General features: G+C 34.3%; 1 protein-coding gene across 6 annotated transcripts; it reads left to right on the top strand.

Annotated features, from left to right (window-relative positions):
* The first annotated feature begins 1,272 nt into the window (after nucleotides 1–1,272).
* LOC143469184 (uncharacterized) lies at nucleotides 1,273–14,372 on the top strand. Of its 6 annotated transcripts, XM_076966781.1 has the most exons (24): nucleotides 1,273–1,421; nucleotides 1,648–1,790; nucleotides 3,580–3,632; nucleotides 4,307–4,384; nucleotides 4,550–4,711; nucleotides 4,782–4,940; nucleotides 5,008–5,194; nucleotides 6,212–6,300; nucleotides 6,476–6,553; nucleotides 7,024–7,185; nucleotides 7,480–7,638; nucleotides 7,722–7,908; nucleotides 8,786–8,874; nucleotides 9,046–9,123; nucleotides 9,654–9,815; nucleotides 10,029–10,187; nucleotides 10,258–10,444; nucleotides 10,618–10,775; nucleotides 10,856–10,996; nucleotides 11,120–11,317; nucleotides 11,558–11,717; nucleotides 11,801–12,001; nucleotides 13,531–13,641; nucleotides 13,952–14,372. In XM_076966781.1, the coding sequence occupies exons 2-24, from the start codon at nucleotides 1,676–1,678 to the stop codon at nucleotides 14,116–14,118; spliced, it is 3,240 nt and encodes a 1,079-aa protein (XP_076822896.1). In that variant the 5' UTR covers nucleotides 1,273–1,421; nucleotides 1,648–1,675; the 3' UTR covers nucleotides 14,119–14,372. The 6 variants fall into 6 exon arrangements, with proteins under 6 accessions (XP_076822896.1, XP_076822897.1, XP_076822898.1 ...); XM_076966782.1 differs by lacking the exon at nucleotides 1,273–1,421 and having other exon boundaries at nucleotides 1,568–1,790; nucleotides 11,804–12,001; XM_076966783.1 differs by lacking the exon at nucleotides 1,273–1,421 and having other exon boundaries at nucleotides 1,568–1,790; nucleotides 11,801–11,989.
* Nucleotides 14,373–15,818: the final 1,446 nt, after the last annotated feature.

Here is a 15,818-nt window from a genome sequence, read left to right as displayed (position 1 = left end):
TGATGTCACAGTGGTCATAATTATGATAGAATTTAAGACGTTTTGTAAAGTACCAATCAGCTGTCTACATATTTTGTGAGTGTATATTAAAGCATCAAAGTTTAAGCTTCAAAATTAGGAAATAATTTTGTATTTAAATCATTTTTAAGAGATTAAAGCTTTAGATTGCGCCAGTTCACACAACTGGGCATTTGAGCACGGCCATGACTTGCATCAGCGGAAGTAAATCATGAAAAAAGTAGCAGAGTCAACCTCAAAAGCGTGCTGTTGCGTTCTATACCAAATTATATATAAGCAACAGTTGGTAAAAAAGTATTTAAGTACACATAAAAAGAATTTGTAACTTATTTAATAAACAATGGACACGTAGAGCGGTAGTTTGTACATGTTTTTCGCATTCTTCAAGGAATTACATGCAAGCGACGCATTTGTTACGATGCACACAAAACTCTAAATTTTAGTTTAATTTTAAATTTAAATTTAGAGTCTAAAACAATGGGGTGTTCATATATGATGAAGTGGAAAATATTTCAAACTAATTTGTTTTAGGTTCCTCCTATGTACATATTGCTTTACTTGAAGAAGAGCTTGCTATTAATATTTACTAAATTGTAGTGCAAATTAATTGTGCGACGGACAGCTGTAAGTGGTGTCAATTCTAGTTTTAATGCCAATCTTATATAATGGTTGTAAATTTCAAACTAAACTTTAAAACTAACGTTTAGTAACTTGGCTAACAAGTGCACAAATATGTAAAGCCACAATATACTGCGAAAGATATCACAACATGTCGGTTGTATAGCCCATAACTTATTGTTTTATGAAAATAAGTAGATGCCTGTGAAAAGAACTTAGAGAAGCGTTGTACTGTACGTTCGAGCAACAACATTCAAGTATATAGTTAAAAACGTTAACTCAACGATTGAATTTGGAGGTCTAAGCGCTGTCTCATAATATGCAGAAATTATAATTAGAATATAAACTGTAGATTCGTTCTTCGCCGTCACCCGTTACAAAGAATTACGCACAACAAACAATCACAGTAGGAAGTGTTCATGAAAGCGTCACACCACAGAAAGCACGTTGTCATCAAAATGACGTTATTGTGTGATTCAAGCGAAACTAGGGATAAATTCTAAGTTATAACTTCCTTGTAATTGGCAAACTTTTTCTTCTTTTTTGTCATGTCAGTTGTTCTTTATAAACGGTAGCTTAAATATGAGGTAGTTTTTCACCAAGTAGATTAGTTGTATTTACTTACTTTAGGTTGTGTTTGTTAACTATTAGGCTACATTATATATTTTTTGGCAAGTGAGCTATGTAGTTTATAACATTGTTTATAGCCTACCTTGTCGTTTTTCAGCATCAGGTGAAGGTACATTAGCATCGAAACAATACGGAGACCATGGAGGAACGTACTGGTATATATTTGCGCTTTTCATGAGTTATTTAGAATTTGAAAGACAAGTATTAGCGTAAAATAATTTAGTGTCGAGATGGTACGAGCTAATTCTCGAACCTGAAACGTGAATTTGAAATTATCTTCATTCCAAAGTCTTATGTTTCAGCTTTAAGACACCTTTTAGCAAGTTTACAATGTTGTAAAAACGATACTTCTGTTTACGATTTATTAACTTGTTAACCTAGTTGATGATCAGCGGATGCAAAAACATCAATGGATTCTAAAAAGGATAATACCCTCAGGAAGTTTTTTTCTTCAGCTGTAACTCGAAAACAAAAATCAAGTTTTCTTCTTACGCTCAAGCAAAATGAAAGCGATGGAAACAAAGGTGAGTCATTGATTGATTTTACGAAATCTACGTGGATAAAACTATAAGCTGTAGCCAAGCAAGGTCAAAGACAGGTCATGATAATCTGTTTCGGTTCAGACATTTTTGTGATGTTCCAAAGAAAATTCTTGACCTGACCAAATGTATAAGATGAAACTTTAGTTAATTTTGGATCGCATGAGATAAAACAACGATAACGTTTTATTACGTAAAACGTCATATTACTACATATCAATGAGTACCACCTAATTGAAAAAAGAACTTTTAAGTGTGTTAGGAATTTTGATTAAAATAGACTACTGGTCGTACATTATAGCTAGGTAGCTAGAAGATAGCAATAACTTATTTTATGTATGCAATTTCGTAGTGCCTTGCAATTGCTGGCTTAGTAGGCGATTGCGTCTTAAGTAATTGATTTAACAATTAGCTTTATCGCAATCATGTCTGTATACAATGAAACACCTTATGTCGAAAACAGACAAGTGTTAGATTTTTATTAGTAGTTTTTAATTTGGGAATTACCCTTCAAAATTACCCCATTGTTGTCTAGCTTAGTTTTGTTTGAATTGATCAATGGTCAAACTGCATTAGTAAACATACAAGTTCCATTAAGCAGTATGAGTGTGTGGTTGAATGAACAGAGAAGTTAAGTAAGTGAGGTTTTAGTCGTTTGTCGAGTTTCAAGCTATGTCAGCCGTTCTTTGACTATTGTTGCCATTGAAATTTGCTAAAATGCTATGGAAAAAGTAAGTAAATAGGCATACCATATACACTGTAAAAAATCTTTTCTAATTATAAGTCAGTGAGACAATTGAGACTAACTATAAGCCATACTTTTCGTTGGAAGACTAAATATTAGTCTCAATTGTCTCACTGACTTATAATTAGAAAAGATTTTTTACAGTGTAAGTAATCTACTGGCTAATTGAAAATTAACGTACGCCCTATAATAATAATTATCAGAAACGGCTTTAGTATACTACGCGAGAGTTGTAACTAAATCATTTTCTTTAATTAAATTGTAATTCGGGTCAAGTCAACATTTATGAATTGAAAAGATTTCTGTAGAGTTTTTAAGTTAACGTGTTGGTCAGATTGGTTATTGTATAACGCCAGGGCTATCTTAATCTGGTTGATAGCTTCTTTCAGAGAAGGACAAATCATCAAATAGGTTTAATTATATTAATCAGAGTTCAGCAATTCAAGCAAAATAAGTGATGATTTTCTTTTCTGATTTTTCTAGTTTTCACCGTGTTAGGTTAAGTTACAGCATCATTAGTAAACATTTTTCCCCTGTAACCTAGTTTATATTCATTCACATATAATGTAGCACCACTGATCTTCGGCCGGAGGCCGTTTAATAAACAAGCATTTTTCCTATTCAACTACTCACTTATATGTGCACCTGGTTTCACTTAGTAGGAATGTTGCATGAACAAGAATTAGAAGCAAATTTAGCTTTTTATCCGAGTACTGCACATGTAAGTCATCTCCTTTTGTCCCCACATTCCCATTACTTACTTGTGACTGTGAAGCGTTTTTATACAAAAACTTTTGAGAAATTCAATCAATGCCAAGCACAAATGTTTTAGAACAAACAACATGATGTAAATTCAAACCACAATAAAATTTCAGAAATTATGCTGAAATTTCATGCTGAGGCAAGAAAAATGTGTTTGATATTTGGCAAGTTATAATACATAACAAAACACAATATGAACATAGCTTTAAATCATTATCATATTTACATATTTACGTGAGAGATGTTTGACAATGTTTTACACGACAGATGATGTAAAGGTTTGGACTAAAGACGAAGAGAAAATTCTGACCACTGCCGAGGTAAATTATTTGAATTAATTTGTTATAGTTTAATTTTATAAAGTTAGTTGCATGAAACTAACTAGTTTTGAAATTAATTGTTTTTTATATCGTTCACACCCAAAATATTTGAGCCATGTCGGCAGTCGAGCCATTCCCACCAAAGTGAATGTTCTCAAATACAATCAGAAGTGTTGCTATAAGTTACTGAGTTTTCAAAGTTTTAGAACATTTACTTAAATGTCAATATTGCTGCACATCATGCTTTGACACATTAGAAATAACAACAAAGTATCATTAAGTTAAATGTAAAGGTTATAAAGACAAAGGTTTTGTATAAATCAACTCCTTTTTAGCAGTTTCTAAGCTTTAAAATATTTCTTTGGTTAGTTCCAGTGTAGTACGCCTTGGGCTTATATTGCATTTTGATGCTGGTATATTGTTGTATATACTGTTATATGTCTATATCAGGGGTGGAAAAACCTCATTCACCTTTGAGCCACATTAGATAAAACTGGAATTTTCGAGAACTGCGACTAAAAAAATTAGCAAATGTAAATTTATTACCCATTAATGCCATTATTACCACATCTAACCTGTATTATTTTTTTGATACTGATGTATTCTGAAGTGGTATTTTGTGGCTTAGCACATTCAGTTCAGTTTTGATATTTTACCTTAAGTTATTTTTACAGCGCAAACTTCGAAAATTGTTTGATCGCCCAACACCCTGGAGAGATGCTGGCGAAAAACGCATGAGATTTTTATTTCAAGTAAAATAATTAAATTGTCATTTTATAACTTATAACATTAAGTTTTTTGGATATTTTGCTTCATAACAAGTATCAGTTCTGGTTTAAGACTTGTATTTGATCTATGTTATTTTACTGTCACTGTGTTGAATGCCCTCGTAACACTGACAATATTTTGTTTTATAGAAATCTCACACAGACTTTGGAGTAACTTTACCGGTAATTGTTTCTATTGGAACGTTGTTGGTGGAATATAAATTCATTGATGTCTGCACTCGTATCTGGGACTTTTGTCACAACACTGGGGATGACAAATTTAGTTTCTTATCTTGCAGCACTTATGTATATGTAAGTATAGTGAAGGAATATATATCAGAAACGTTTACAGAAATCTTACTTTAAATTTGTTGTTTATCAGATGAAGAAGGTTCTGTGGAATTTTTCTTATGATTGTCCCAATTTTGCAAAAGCTGCTTACAAAAATAAAAGCTTCATTGAACGATGCATGAGTGAATTTGACTTACCAGAACTTAGTGTTGACAACTTAAAAGATCAAAAATGCTTTGATGCAGTAAAGGTAACCAAGAAAGGTGATGTTTGTGAGCTTGTAATTTTTTGGACACTATTGCTGATTTTATACATAGGCGACCATGGCAATACTTCAAAATATGACAAGAAATTTTCATCCTGTAAGTTCTCTGATACGACGCAATGGAGGGTTGGCGAAAATTCTGAAGTATTACACCTACAATGACTCTGGATTGAAAAATACAGTTATTTTCACTGTTACTTACTGTATTACTGAAAACCAAAACAACAAAGTGTTGGCAGGTTTGTCATATGCCACTTTTTTACCTCTTTGTCAGTGTTGTAATGACTCGAGTCTTTGACTTGATCTGACTGCTCTCTGCTTGTAAACTTGATTTTAGTGTGTGGAGAAGCTCACTCTGTTAGGATAAAAAGTAATGTGTCGATACTTACCAGTAAACAGTAGTATAGAGTATTTTTGTCCTTATTTCCTCTTATTAGGCTTTATTTTCCGTATATGGAAGTGACACAACTTATGCAGCTTAGTACAAGGTTTGAACTGCGTCACCATCAGGCCTACAAAAATATGTAACGCCTGTCGGTAATGCCTTGTATTTGTGTTTAAGACATTAAGCGATTTCACATCATTGCACATCTTTGTACCTGTAGTTTGTAAGGCAATGTAACATGTGAATGTGTTACTGTTGTGTTGTGCTGTGAGGTATCTCGTGCTTATAAACTAAATTAGTAGGTCAAGGTACCGTACGAATTGGTTCATAAATCGTGATATAGGCTGCAAGGTGGTTACTTGATAATTAGAGTGTAATCTATCGAATGAGATGAAATATAGAATCACTAGATATTGGTTGTTTGAAAAATTAGCGATTGATGCATAGTGAATCTAAGCATGACCCATATATCACTTGCCCTGTGGTATACAGTGACATAGCAGGTGAAAACAACTTTTCTCTAACTTTTCATGCTTGTCTGATCCCAAAACTTATCCTGAAAACTCAAGCCTTACTAGGCCTTGAACTACAAGCTAGGCCTACGTGCATCTGGGCATCTGGAAGAAAGTCAGAAAATAAATCTGAAAAACTGTTTTCAAACAAAACATCAGTGATAAAAGTGACAATAGTTTAAAAATGCCCTCTCTTTTTTTCGTTGAATTCATATATTTTATAAACAAAAAGCTTCATCGGTTGAACCTCATAGCATGCATTACAACATGGTGGTGTTTCTGTGAATATAGATGATGTCATAAATAAATCTTAAATAAACTCATCAATATGTTTTACGCAATGTACTAAAAATTCTAAGATGAGAATCAGTTTCATGACGATGACAATGGTCTAATGACTGAGGAGCAAGTTAGAACTGAAGATGAGATGTTGATCTGGGCAATCAAGGTATGCAGATATTTAAATAAGAGTTAATACAAAGATATTCTACAGCATCATGCTGTATGATCAGATTACTTTTTAAGTCTCGTTGGAATTATTTCCATACTCAGCTGATGTTGTTCCTTATTAGGGCTGTAGATTTAAACAATAATGAACTTCTAGTCGATGTTTTTTATTACAGGTCGCACTACAGGATCTGTATGACCTACCAACACCCTGGGATGATCGTGGAGGAAATATTTTGTATTTTCTACTTGCGGTAAGAAATAGAATCAGTGATTGCTTTTATTTTTTTGAGAGGAGGGTGGAGTTTTTTTGCAATGGTAGTTTCATGCCATGCCATTGCTCATTTATCTATAGCTTATTTATCTCATAATGGTTTTATGAGGCTTCAGTAGCCTATAAATTTGCGATTAATTTCGTATAAAGTGATGCTTGAGTTGCGTAAATGTACAGAAAAAAAGCAAAACATTAACAGTTAATCTATATCCATAGCACATTTTGTAAGTTATGAAATGTATCTACACATTTGTTGTTTTATTTTATGTGAGCAATTGCAACATATCAGATCTTGTTCAAATCAATTTATTACCTGTTAAACTCTTTATTAAACCCAATTAGACAACTGCCTTTTAACTACTTATTAAATCGTCAGCATTTATTTTTTAGCTAAAATGAACTTTTAATTGGTTAATTACTAACTGTGAGCAACAAAATGTTCCCAAACAGGTAAACTGCATGTATCTTAAGAATAATTTACCGGCAATTGTTTCTATTGGAACATTGATGGTGGAATATAAATTCATTGATGTCTGCATTCGTATCTGGGACTTCTGTCACAACACGACGGATGAAAAGTTCATGTTTATTTCTTCTAAAACATACCAAAACGTAAGTGTTGTGAAACTTCTACCGTATGTCTTTGGTATGTAATTGAAGCAGCCATATCATCCTTTGATGTAAAGGATATTTTACACCTTTGTGTTTATGAAGCGTTTTTTAAAATATTTTGTATAACAACATTTTATCATAAAAATTTAACAATTCTTTGAACTGTGGTAATTGTTGGCACAGAACCATCGCTTTTGCAACACTTTTCTTGAGTAGTTTGAAAACTATCTATGTAATGGGGAAACATATATATATATATATATAACATATAAAAGTAATTTGTTGTTTTTTCAGATGAAATATGTTTTATGGAACTTTTCTGATACTTGCCTCGACTTGGCCAAAGCAGCTTTCCAGAATAAGACATTCATAAGACGTTGCATGGGTGAATTTGACTTACCAGAGCTTAATGTGGAACATTTAACCGATGAAAGCCATATTAAGGCAGTAGAGGTAATCTCAAGAAGATAATGCTATTTTTCTAAGTTAGTTGTTTGACATAATTTTTATTAAGCGATTTCCTGATTTATGTTAAGGCCACTTTTAACATCCTGAAAAACATGATGAGAAATTTTCTTCCTGTAAGTTGTTTGATACGATGCAAGGGAGATTTGGAAAAGATTTCAAAGTATCAAACAATTAATGAGTTAAAAGTTGGAACTTATGTTTTCATGGCTCTTGCAAACTATATTTCTGATGAAGAGAACATGTTGATGTTGGCAAGTAAGTTATATATGTGTGTGCATGGCACTGGTGGTTGCGATATGTAATCTATAGTTAAGGTTTGGTGGTTTAGTTTGCCTTCTCTTGTTATACTGTAGTGTCAGTATAATTTACATTTTTCCATTGTTTTCCTTTTATTACACTGCGTGTGAACTAGTGTTTTTTATGGTGATGTAACATTGCTCAGCACTTTTTTCCACGGTTAAAAAACAAAACTTCACTCGTTTAACTTTCTTTTTATTTCACTTTATTTCGAGCAACAAGAGACACTTGTAGAAAGCAACCAAAAAATTTGATGGTTCTTTAACAAATTTCTTTTTAAACATGTTTGTTAAGATTCGATCCACAATGTTCATAAAAGGATATAGCTTTAAGTTAGAGTAATGTCCAGTTGTGAGCGAAATTATCATACTGTTAACTGGCAGGACCTAAATGTTAACTGAGTTTTCGGTAGCCGTATGTACCCAAGTTTTTGCATGCCTTTGCTTGCGTTGTAAAGGGTAAGTTAGAGTTATTACCCTATTATTACCAACTATTTAATTTACTACATATCAATACTAGCTTATTAATTATCAACCCATTTACACAAGACAAACACAATAAAGTTGTTCTTTTGAATCAAACATACGTTAAATGATTTTTCCTGAACTTATGCATTTCTACTTCTGGAGAAAAGTTGTTGTTAACTATTTCAAGGTTTTCAGGTTGTGATGGGATCACAAAAACAGAAAATCTTACCTGAAACAATAGATTCAAATGAAAACCTCTCAAAGTCCTGGTTTAGAATAGATCACTACGTATGTTTAGATCGCAATCTTAACTTATGAATGTAATTCCATTTTTTATGCATCTACCTTGTTTCAACATTTTCTGACAGGTGAGAATCAGTTTTTAGATGACGACAATGAACTTTTGGCTGAAGATAGACGACGCAGTGAAGATGAAATGATGATCCGAGCAGTAGAGGTATTTATTTAACAATTGAACAATTAAGTTATTTCAAAACATGGCAGGATATTATATTTTCAATCAGACAAGGTTGAGTATTGTTTCGAAAACTCAGCTGATGTTGTTCTTGTGAATGCAGCTGATCTAAAGAATAATAAGCATCTTTTCACGTTGTTTTATACATTACAGGTTGCGCTTCAGGATCTGTATGACCTACCAACACCCTGGGACGATGCTGGAGAACAAATTTTGGTCTTTCTGGATTGGGTAAAATGATAAAATAAAATTTTGTGCTGTTTCTATAAACTATATAAAAAGATTATAAACTAGCATTGTTATCATTTTTCTATCACTAGTAATCTAACCTTGTTAAAAGTATTGCAACATTATGAAACTTTAATGCTTAATTTATGAAAGATATGTATCTATCGCTGAAACTTGCACATATACCAGCTCAAAAACCCGGGCTCAATCGATTAAGAATCATTAGCTAGGTTACGTTATGCAAAGACTTTCCTCATTCCAAGGATGAAATTTTTATACCATTTGCCTGTCAATTTTTCTGGCTTATTCAGTTTCCTGATAAAAATAAGTAGATACTATCTTAATCGGTTCCAACTTGGGCAACATTTGCTCAACATTTTACAGCTTCTTGGAATAAAAAATCACTGGATTCAAACTTTTTCCAGATGTCCATTAAACGTTGAGACTGAGACCAAATTTATTCATCTCAGAAGTTAACTTAAAAGCTTGCATGGCTGCAAAGCTGCTTTAAAACAATACATTTTTCCACACAGATATACACCAAGTATAGGAAAAAGAACTCACATGTAATTATTTTTATTGGTGATTTGATGGTGGAATATAAATACATTGACGTCTGCATTCGTGTTTGGGACTTCTGCCACGTTACAAAAGATGAAAAGTTCAAGTTTTTAACTTGCCCAGCGTACCAATATGTAGGTTACCTGTTAGTTAAAATATTAAACACAAGTTATTTCCATCTTTTCATTTTATGAGGTATCTCACAATTTTGTGGAACCTGCTTACAATCTTTCAAAATAAGTAAGTTTTCATTCCGCTCAATCAATGCTTTTGGCAAAACTTCTGCCAGAAGAACTCTGAGATATATCAGTCCTGAAACACCCAGTGATATCTGTGTTATTTTTTAGATGAAAAATTTGTTTTGGAACTTTTCTGATGATTGTCTGAACTTAGCCAAAGCAGTTTATGAGAACAAAATCTTTATTGAGTGTTGCATGAGCGAGTTTGATTTAACAGAACTTCGAATTGACAATTTAACAGATGAAAAGCGCATTTGGGCAGTAGAGGTAACGTATCCAACACAAAGTAGATTTAAAACTTAGTGGTTCAAAATATATTTATTGAAATTTTTGCAAGGCCACCGTATGCACCTTGGTGAATATGACAAGGCATTTCCACCCTATAAGTTCTCTTATTCGATGCAATGGAGGACTGAAGAAGATTCTAAATTATTATGACCATGATAAGTTAGTGTTGAAAACTTTGGTAATCATGGCTGCTGCGCATTGCATTACTGAAGAAGAAAATGATAAGATAATGGCAGGTATTTTTGCATCTCAGCTTTTTTGATTTCTGAGACTAACTAGCTTTGCCTTCAAGCTGTGTTAAGAAACAGTCATGAAAATTGTGCGCTGTTTTAAGTGCGGTATGTAACTTGATTTTTGCAGCATATTTCGTGTAAAGATAATACTTACTTCATTTTAATTTTTTGTAAAGGAAAAAATGTTATATCTTTTATTGTTGAACGACTTAAAAATGCCTTGAATAACCCCATTTGTATGATGTCCCTTGCTCATGCGGACACCAGCATTTCTTTTTCCACCACAGAGTTAGTGATTGGCTTAGACAAACTTGCTAGTAACGAAAGCAATAAGGTAAGTTAAAACCATTCATTATTCAGATTATCAGGGCAGCAATGTGCGTTACAGAATATAACATCAAAACTTTTTTTAAGAAATCTATTGTTGAGTTGAATGCGCTCTCATTGTTAAAACGAATGCTTGGTCCAACCTCTCCATCAGAACAAGTGCAGGCAGCATCAAACTGTGTTTGGACTCTCTCTTTTCTTCCAGATAATAAAGATAAAATACGACAGGTTGGCCAACAAAAATTGTCGATAGTTTTTTTAAATTGAAAGTTATTTTTGTGTCAGTTAGAAAAATGAGATTTAGTTATTTATCAAAGCTTCATAACATTTTACCTATTGCATGTTTTCTAGGAACCAGGCCTGCTGGAAGCTGTACATCGTATTTTGTCAGATCCAAATACGGAATCTAAGATTAAGTTTTCATGTGAGGGAATTATTTTCAATATTGAAAGAGCTCAACCAGAGACAGAGGAAATGAAAAAGACGCCTAGAAAAGGCAAACACGTCATGATAAGTTATCAATGGAACAAACAACCAATAATGCTTAAAGTAGGATGGACATATTCATCAGCTTGATGATAAAACATTTTTATAAAGTGAAGTTGTGTGATAGAAACTTATAACATCGTTAATAATCTTAATTTATAGTTTTTTTGTCCGTTTATAGGACTTGTGGAAAAACAAGTGCTAAAATATTAAAAGTTTCAAAAATAGACTAAATCAAAACCAACAAGAAAAAAGTTTGAGTGTTTTAGCTACTGAGTTCGTAGAAACCATTATCACTTTTAGTTGAGAGATTATCTGAAGAAAATTGGATTCGAGACTTGGGTTGATGTTGATAAGATGAAAAAATCTATTCTTGATGAGATGGCACACGCAGTTGAGGACGCTGAAGTGGTTGTGATAGCGATGACTGATGATTATAAGAACAGCAACAATTGCAGGACTGGTAGGTTTCCGTGCCGGGACGTCTTACTTATTGTATGAATTAAGTCATGTCTTTCATTTGCATTTAAATATTCAATTTCACAGAAGCTGAATACGCGTACAAACGCAAAAAGCCAATCATTCCCCTGCTTCTGGAACCAGGCTATGATCCAAAAGGATGGTTAGGAGCATTGCTTGGTATGACATTATATATTGACCTAAGCAATGACGATGATTGTGAAGAGAAGTTCCATGATGTGGAAGAGAGAATCATGACTGAAATTCAAACTCCAGGTTCTATTACTAGTGAGTAATTGATGCTGTCATTAAACTAATACCCTTTGTAGAAAGAAGTTTTGTTTGTGAGCCTATACATAGTATAGTATTTAACTTGTAAGTTTTTTTACAATTGTTATGGTAAAAGTTTCTTCTTTCATATAAACAGCAATTGACTGAACATCATTGACAGTAGGCCATTTACAGTTAAGCAATAATACAACTGAACCTAGCTTTATAGCTTTCAACAAACCCTTTTAATTTTATGCTTGTCATTTTCAAGTTAGTGACGAGAACAATTTTTAGAATTTTAGTTGGTGTATAGCAGGGGTCGGCAACCTTTCTTCAGGCGCGGGCCAAAACCAAACTGTGCAGGTGTCAACGGGCCGTACAAATTTTCCATTTGCACTTCCGTTTCCTTCACATTTCATAATGTTGTTAAAATTGGCGAATCAGGGCGTTCTTATCAGATTATCTCCAAATTTAGCTAGGCCTATATGAATTAATCCTAAGAAAAATAGCAACAATTCATAACGAAAGCACCAAGTACTTTTACTGACAGCACAACATTAATGTGATATTTGATGTTGTTTCGTGCTAGAAAGTTTCGGAAGGTCAGGTGGTAGATTGGATGAGGCGAGAACCATAACATCTTGCAAGTGGTCATCAGTAAGTTGTGTTCTCAACTTGCTCTTGGCGAGCTTCATTGACGAAAATAGTTGTTCGACTGTATTTGTTATTGTTCTAATTTAATATTGGATTAAATTAGTTGTTTTGAAAATAGTGGTACGTGTTGACAATCCGTGGTGGCTAAGTGGTACGAGAACATAAAAAGGTTGGGAACCCCTGCCCTACGTTATCTGAAGAAAGCACATACCGTATTTTACGGACCATAAGAATATATGGCGAAGGTTAACGCTGGTGCGTTGTTCGGTTGCTGACTCCTGACTCAGAAGGCTGCTGCTTCAGTTGTATGCTAGCTTCGCTCATATATTGAAAAGAAAAAGACACGACCTTCTTAGTTCAAGACTTTAATCGAACTCACGTCTTGTGCGCAAGCAGTGCAGAAAGGAATGGGGTGGAAAAAAACGGACGCGCAACGAAACAATTACCACGTGCGGGGGAGTATTCTGAGTGCGCCATATAATGAGCATTTTTGTTTAATGAGCTTTATACGGTAACCCATACTCCTTAAAATACGTTGCGCTCTATAGCCCGGTGCGCCTTATGTATGAACAAAAAACTAATCAAAGCAATTTATTGACAGTGCGCCTTATAATCGGGTGCGCCTTATGGTCCGTAAAATACGGTAATTACTACAATTTGCAAAAATGCTACGGGCCGGATGATTTTGCTTGGCGGGCCGGATCCGGCCCGCGGGCCGTACGTTGCCGACCCCTGGTGTATAGTATAATACATTTATTCTCCAAATTTTGCTATTGTCGCTACATTGTGTTAAGAAAGTTTATGCCCACGCTGTTTTGTCAAATTCACAGCAATTCATTTTTTATTCTTAAGATATCGCTATTCATTATTTACATCTACCTCTATATTCTTAGCTGTTGACGCACCAGACGCCTGTCCACCTGTTGCCCAATCACGGACTGTTACGTCAATCAAATCCTGGACCTCGTCTGACGTAAGATCGTGGGCCGAGAGGAATGGAATTGGTTAGTGCATTACCGGCAGTTTTATTTAAAATTCTTAATAGGAGACGATCATTGCTTCTGCGTTTATGGAAGTGTTGTAAAACATGTGAATAGTTTCCTGAACTTAGGTTTGTCATCAGCAGGTGAAAGCAATATTAAACTTTACTAAACTTTTTAGTCCCTTTTAAAAAGTCATATAAGTTCATTTGGTTCATAACAAAAGCGAGCGATTCAATCAACTCCATAGTAAAGGATCGTTGAAGCATCTTGGTATCGTAATCTTCCCTTTCCACTTCTTAGGAAATCAGACTAAATTTCCTTAAATTTTCAGCTGATATTGAGCTGGTGATGTCAAACTTCAATGGAACCGACCTTTATCAACTTCACAAGCTGATGAAGAAATGTCAGGACCTGTACTACAACGCTCTGAGGAGCGATCATAGCCTGACATTAACCCAGATCGGTCGTCTCACAGAAGCTTTGGAAAATTTAATCTAAGCAATTTTTACGTTGATCTGCGTTTAAGAACTGTAACTGTGATTTTGTTTATTTCCTTATAATTATCTTTATTGTGTTATTAATTTGTCGTCATTGTATGTACAAGCACTTCTATAGAAACGCAAATTTGAAACATTTTAAAAATTACTTTGTGAAATTTGTATTTTGTACATATATGTGCAACATATTGCAAATTCTATTTAAAACGTCTAATTCTTAGAGTATGTTAATATGCATTAAACTCAACCGCTGTTTTTAGATGTGGTTAACAAAGTGTTTCAAATATAAAAAAAGTAGTCTACGTTAAAAAATAGGTTGTACTTTAAGCAATCATTTTCATTATTTCGTTTCTGCTTCGGTGAAGATGAATCACGTGGTGTTAAACTGGTGATTATTTAGAATTGCAAGTTGTTTGTGCTCATTCACGCTTGGATTCCAGACGCAAGTTAAAAATGGTCAATATTGTAGCAGTTTAATACCAATTGTATGGACTTGTATGATGTAGTTTGAATTTGTAAGGAGTAGAAAAACAGTCACAGCGCCCGAAGCAACCCTTTATCAAAGATTTTCAAATATACAGTTGAGCCGACCAGTAAACTATTAAAGATCGGGCAGCACCTTCTAAATAGCACACTGGACTGCGTCTGAATAACACTTCTAAATTAACAGTTACTCTCTAAAATTAATTATCGGTATTATTTTTCTGCCCCTGGTGGAGGTTTCTAATCCTAATTGCCTTTCTAACTCGCCGCGTCATTCTTCAAACAAAACAAACAGTTTAAAACAGTAGTCGGGTCCTCTGTTGTTTGTTCGACGTCACATGCAGGTTTTTTCAGTATTGCGATTCCACTCTTTGAGCGAAGGACGTGGTTTGAAGGCGTGAATGCCCATGCGCAAGAGATGATTTGTAGACTTATTTTAGTTAAATGTGTAAACGTCTCGGCAGAAAGCCGGTGCAGTGTTTTTGAGTTTGTCACGAAAGAACATAAATGCGCTTGTGTTGTTCACTACAAGAAGTTCTCAAAAAACTAATATTTTGCGCGCATTTTGTAAAATTTGGTCAGCGATTTGTGGGTTTATCTGACTGTACAGAGAGTTTGAAATTGTCAGTAATGAGTAAATGATAACGCTGATTTTAGATAATGACGGTTATAGACAATATTGCGCTAATAGGCTACTGTCTGCTGGCAGCTATGCATTGGTCGCACTGGATAACGACAGTAAGCGTCAATCATTCTAATTTTTGTCAAAAGCGCGGTGGAAACGAAAAAATTAAACCGATTGTTATTAGCATATGCTAATGAACGGGAAAAAGTAACAAACACGAAAAGGCTTAAAACGTGCTCAGAAATAATTGCTGGTAACAACTAGCACGGTCACGAAACCCGCCAATCTACCTAAGTTGGGAATTGACAGCACCAATCGTAGAATGACAGCAGTACGGTAGTGGCAACAACAGTTACGACCACGTGCCACTATCGTGTTTCAGGCGTGTTATTGCGCTTGTGGCTGAATGGCGCGAAATCAGCGCTAACTGATTGGGCGCAACGAAATTTCTAGAAATGAAGTGTACCAACACAAACAGCTGTCAGGCTATCTAGCAATGAAAAGTTGGTAAAGCGTATGCAGCAGTGGGCTTCATGTGTGATAACGAAAGGGCATTTTAAAAAGTTTATTACACATTTTGGGCGAGGTGGACA

The sequence above is a fragment of the Clavelina lepadiformis genome, chromosome 8 (assembly GCF_947623445.1).
Source record: "Clavelina lepadiformis chromosome 8, kaClaLepa1.1, whole genome shotgun sequence".
NCBI lineage: Eukaryota > Metazoa > Chordata > Ascidiacea > Aplousobranchia > Clavelinidae > Clavelina > Clavelina lepadiformis.
This window is presented reverse-complemented; position numbering and strand designations above follow the sequence as displayed.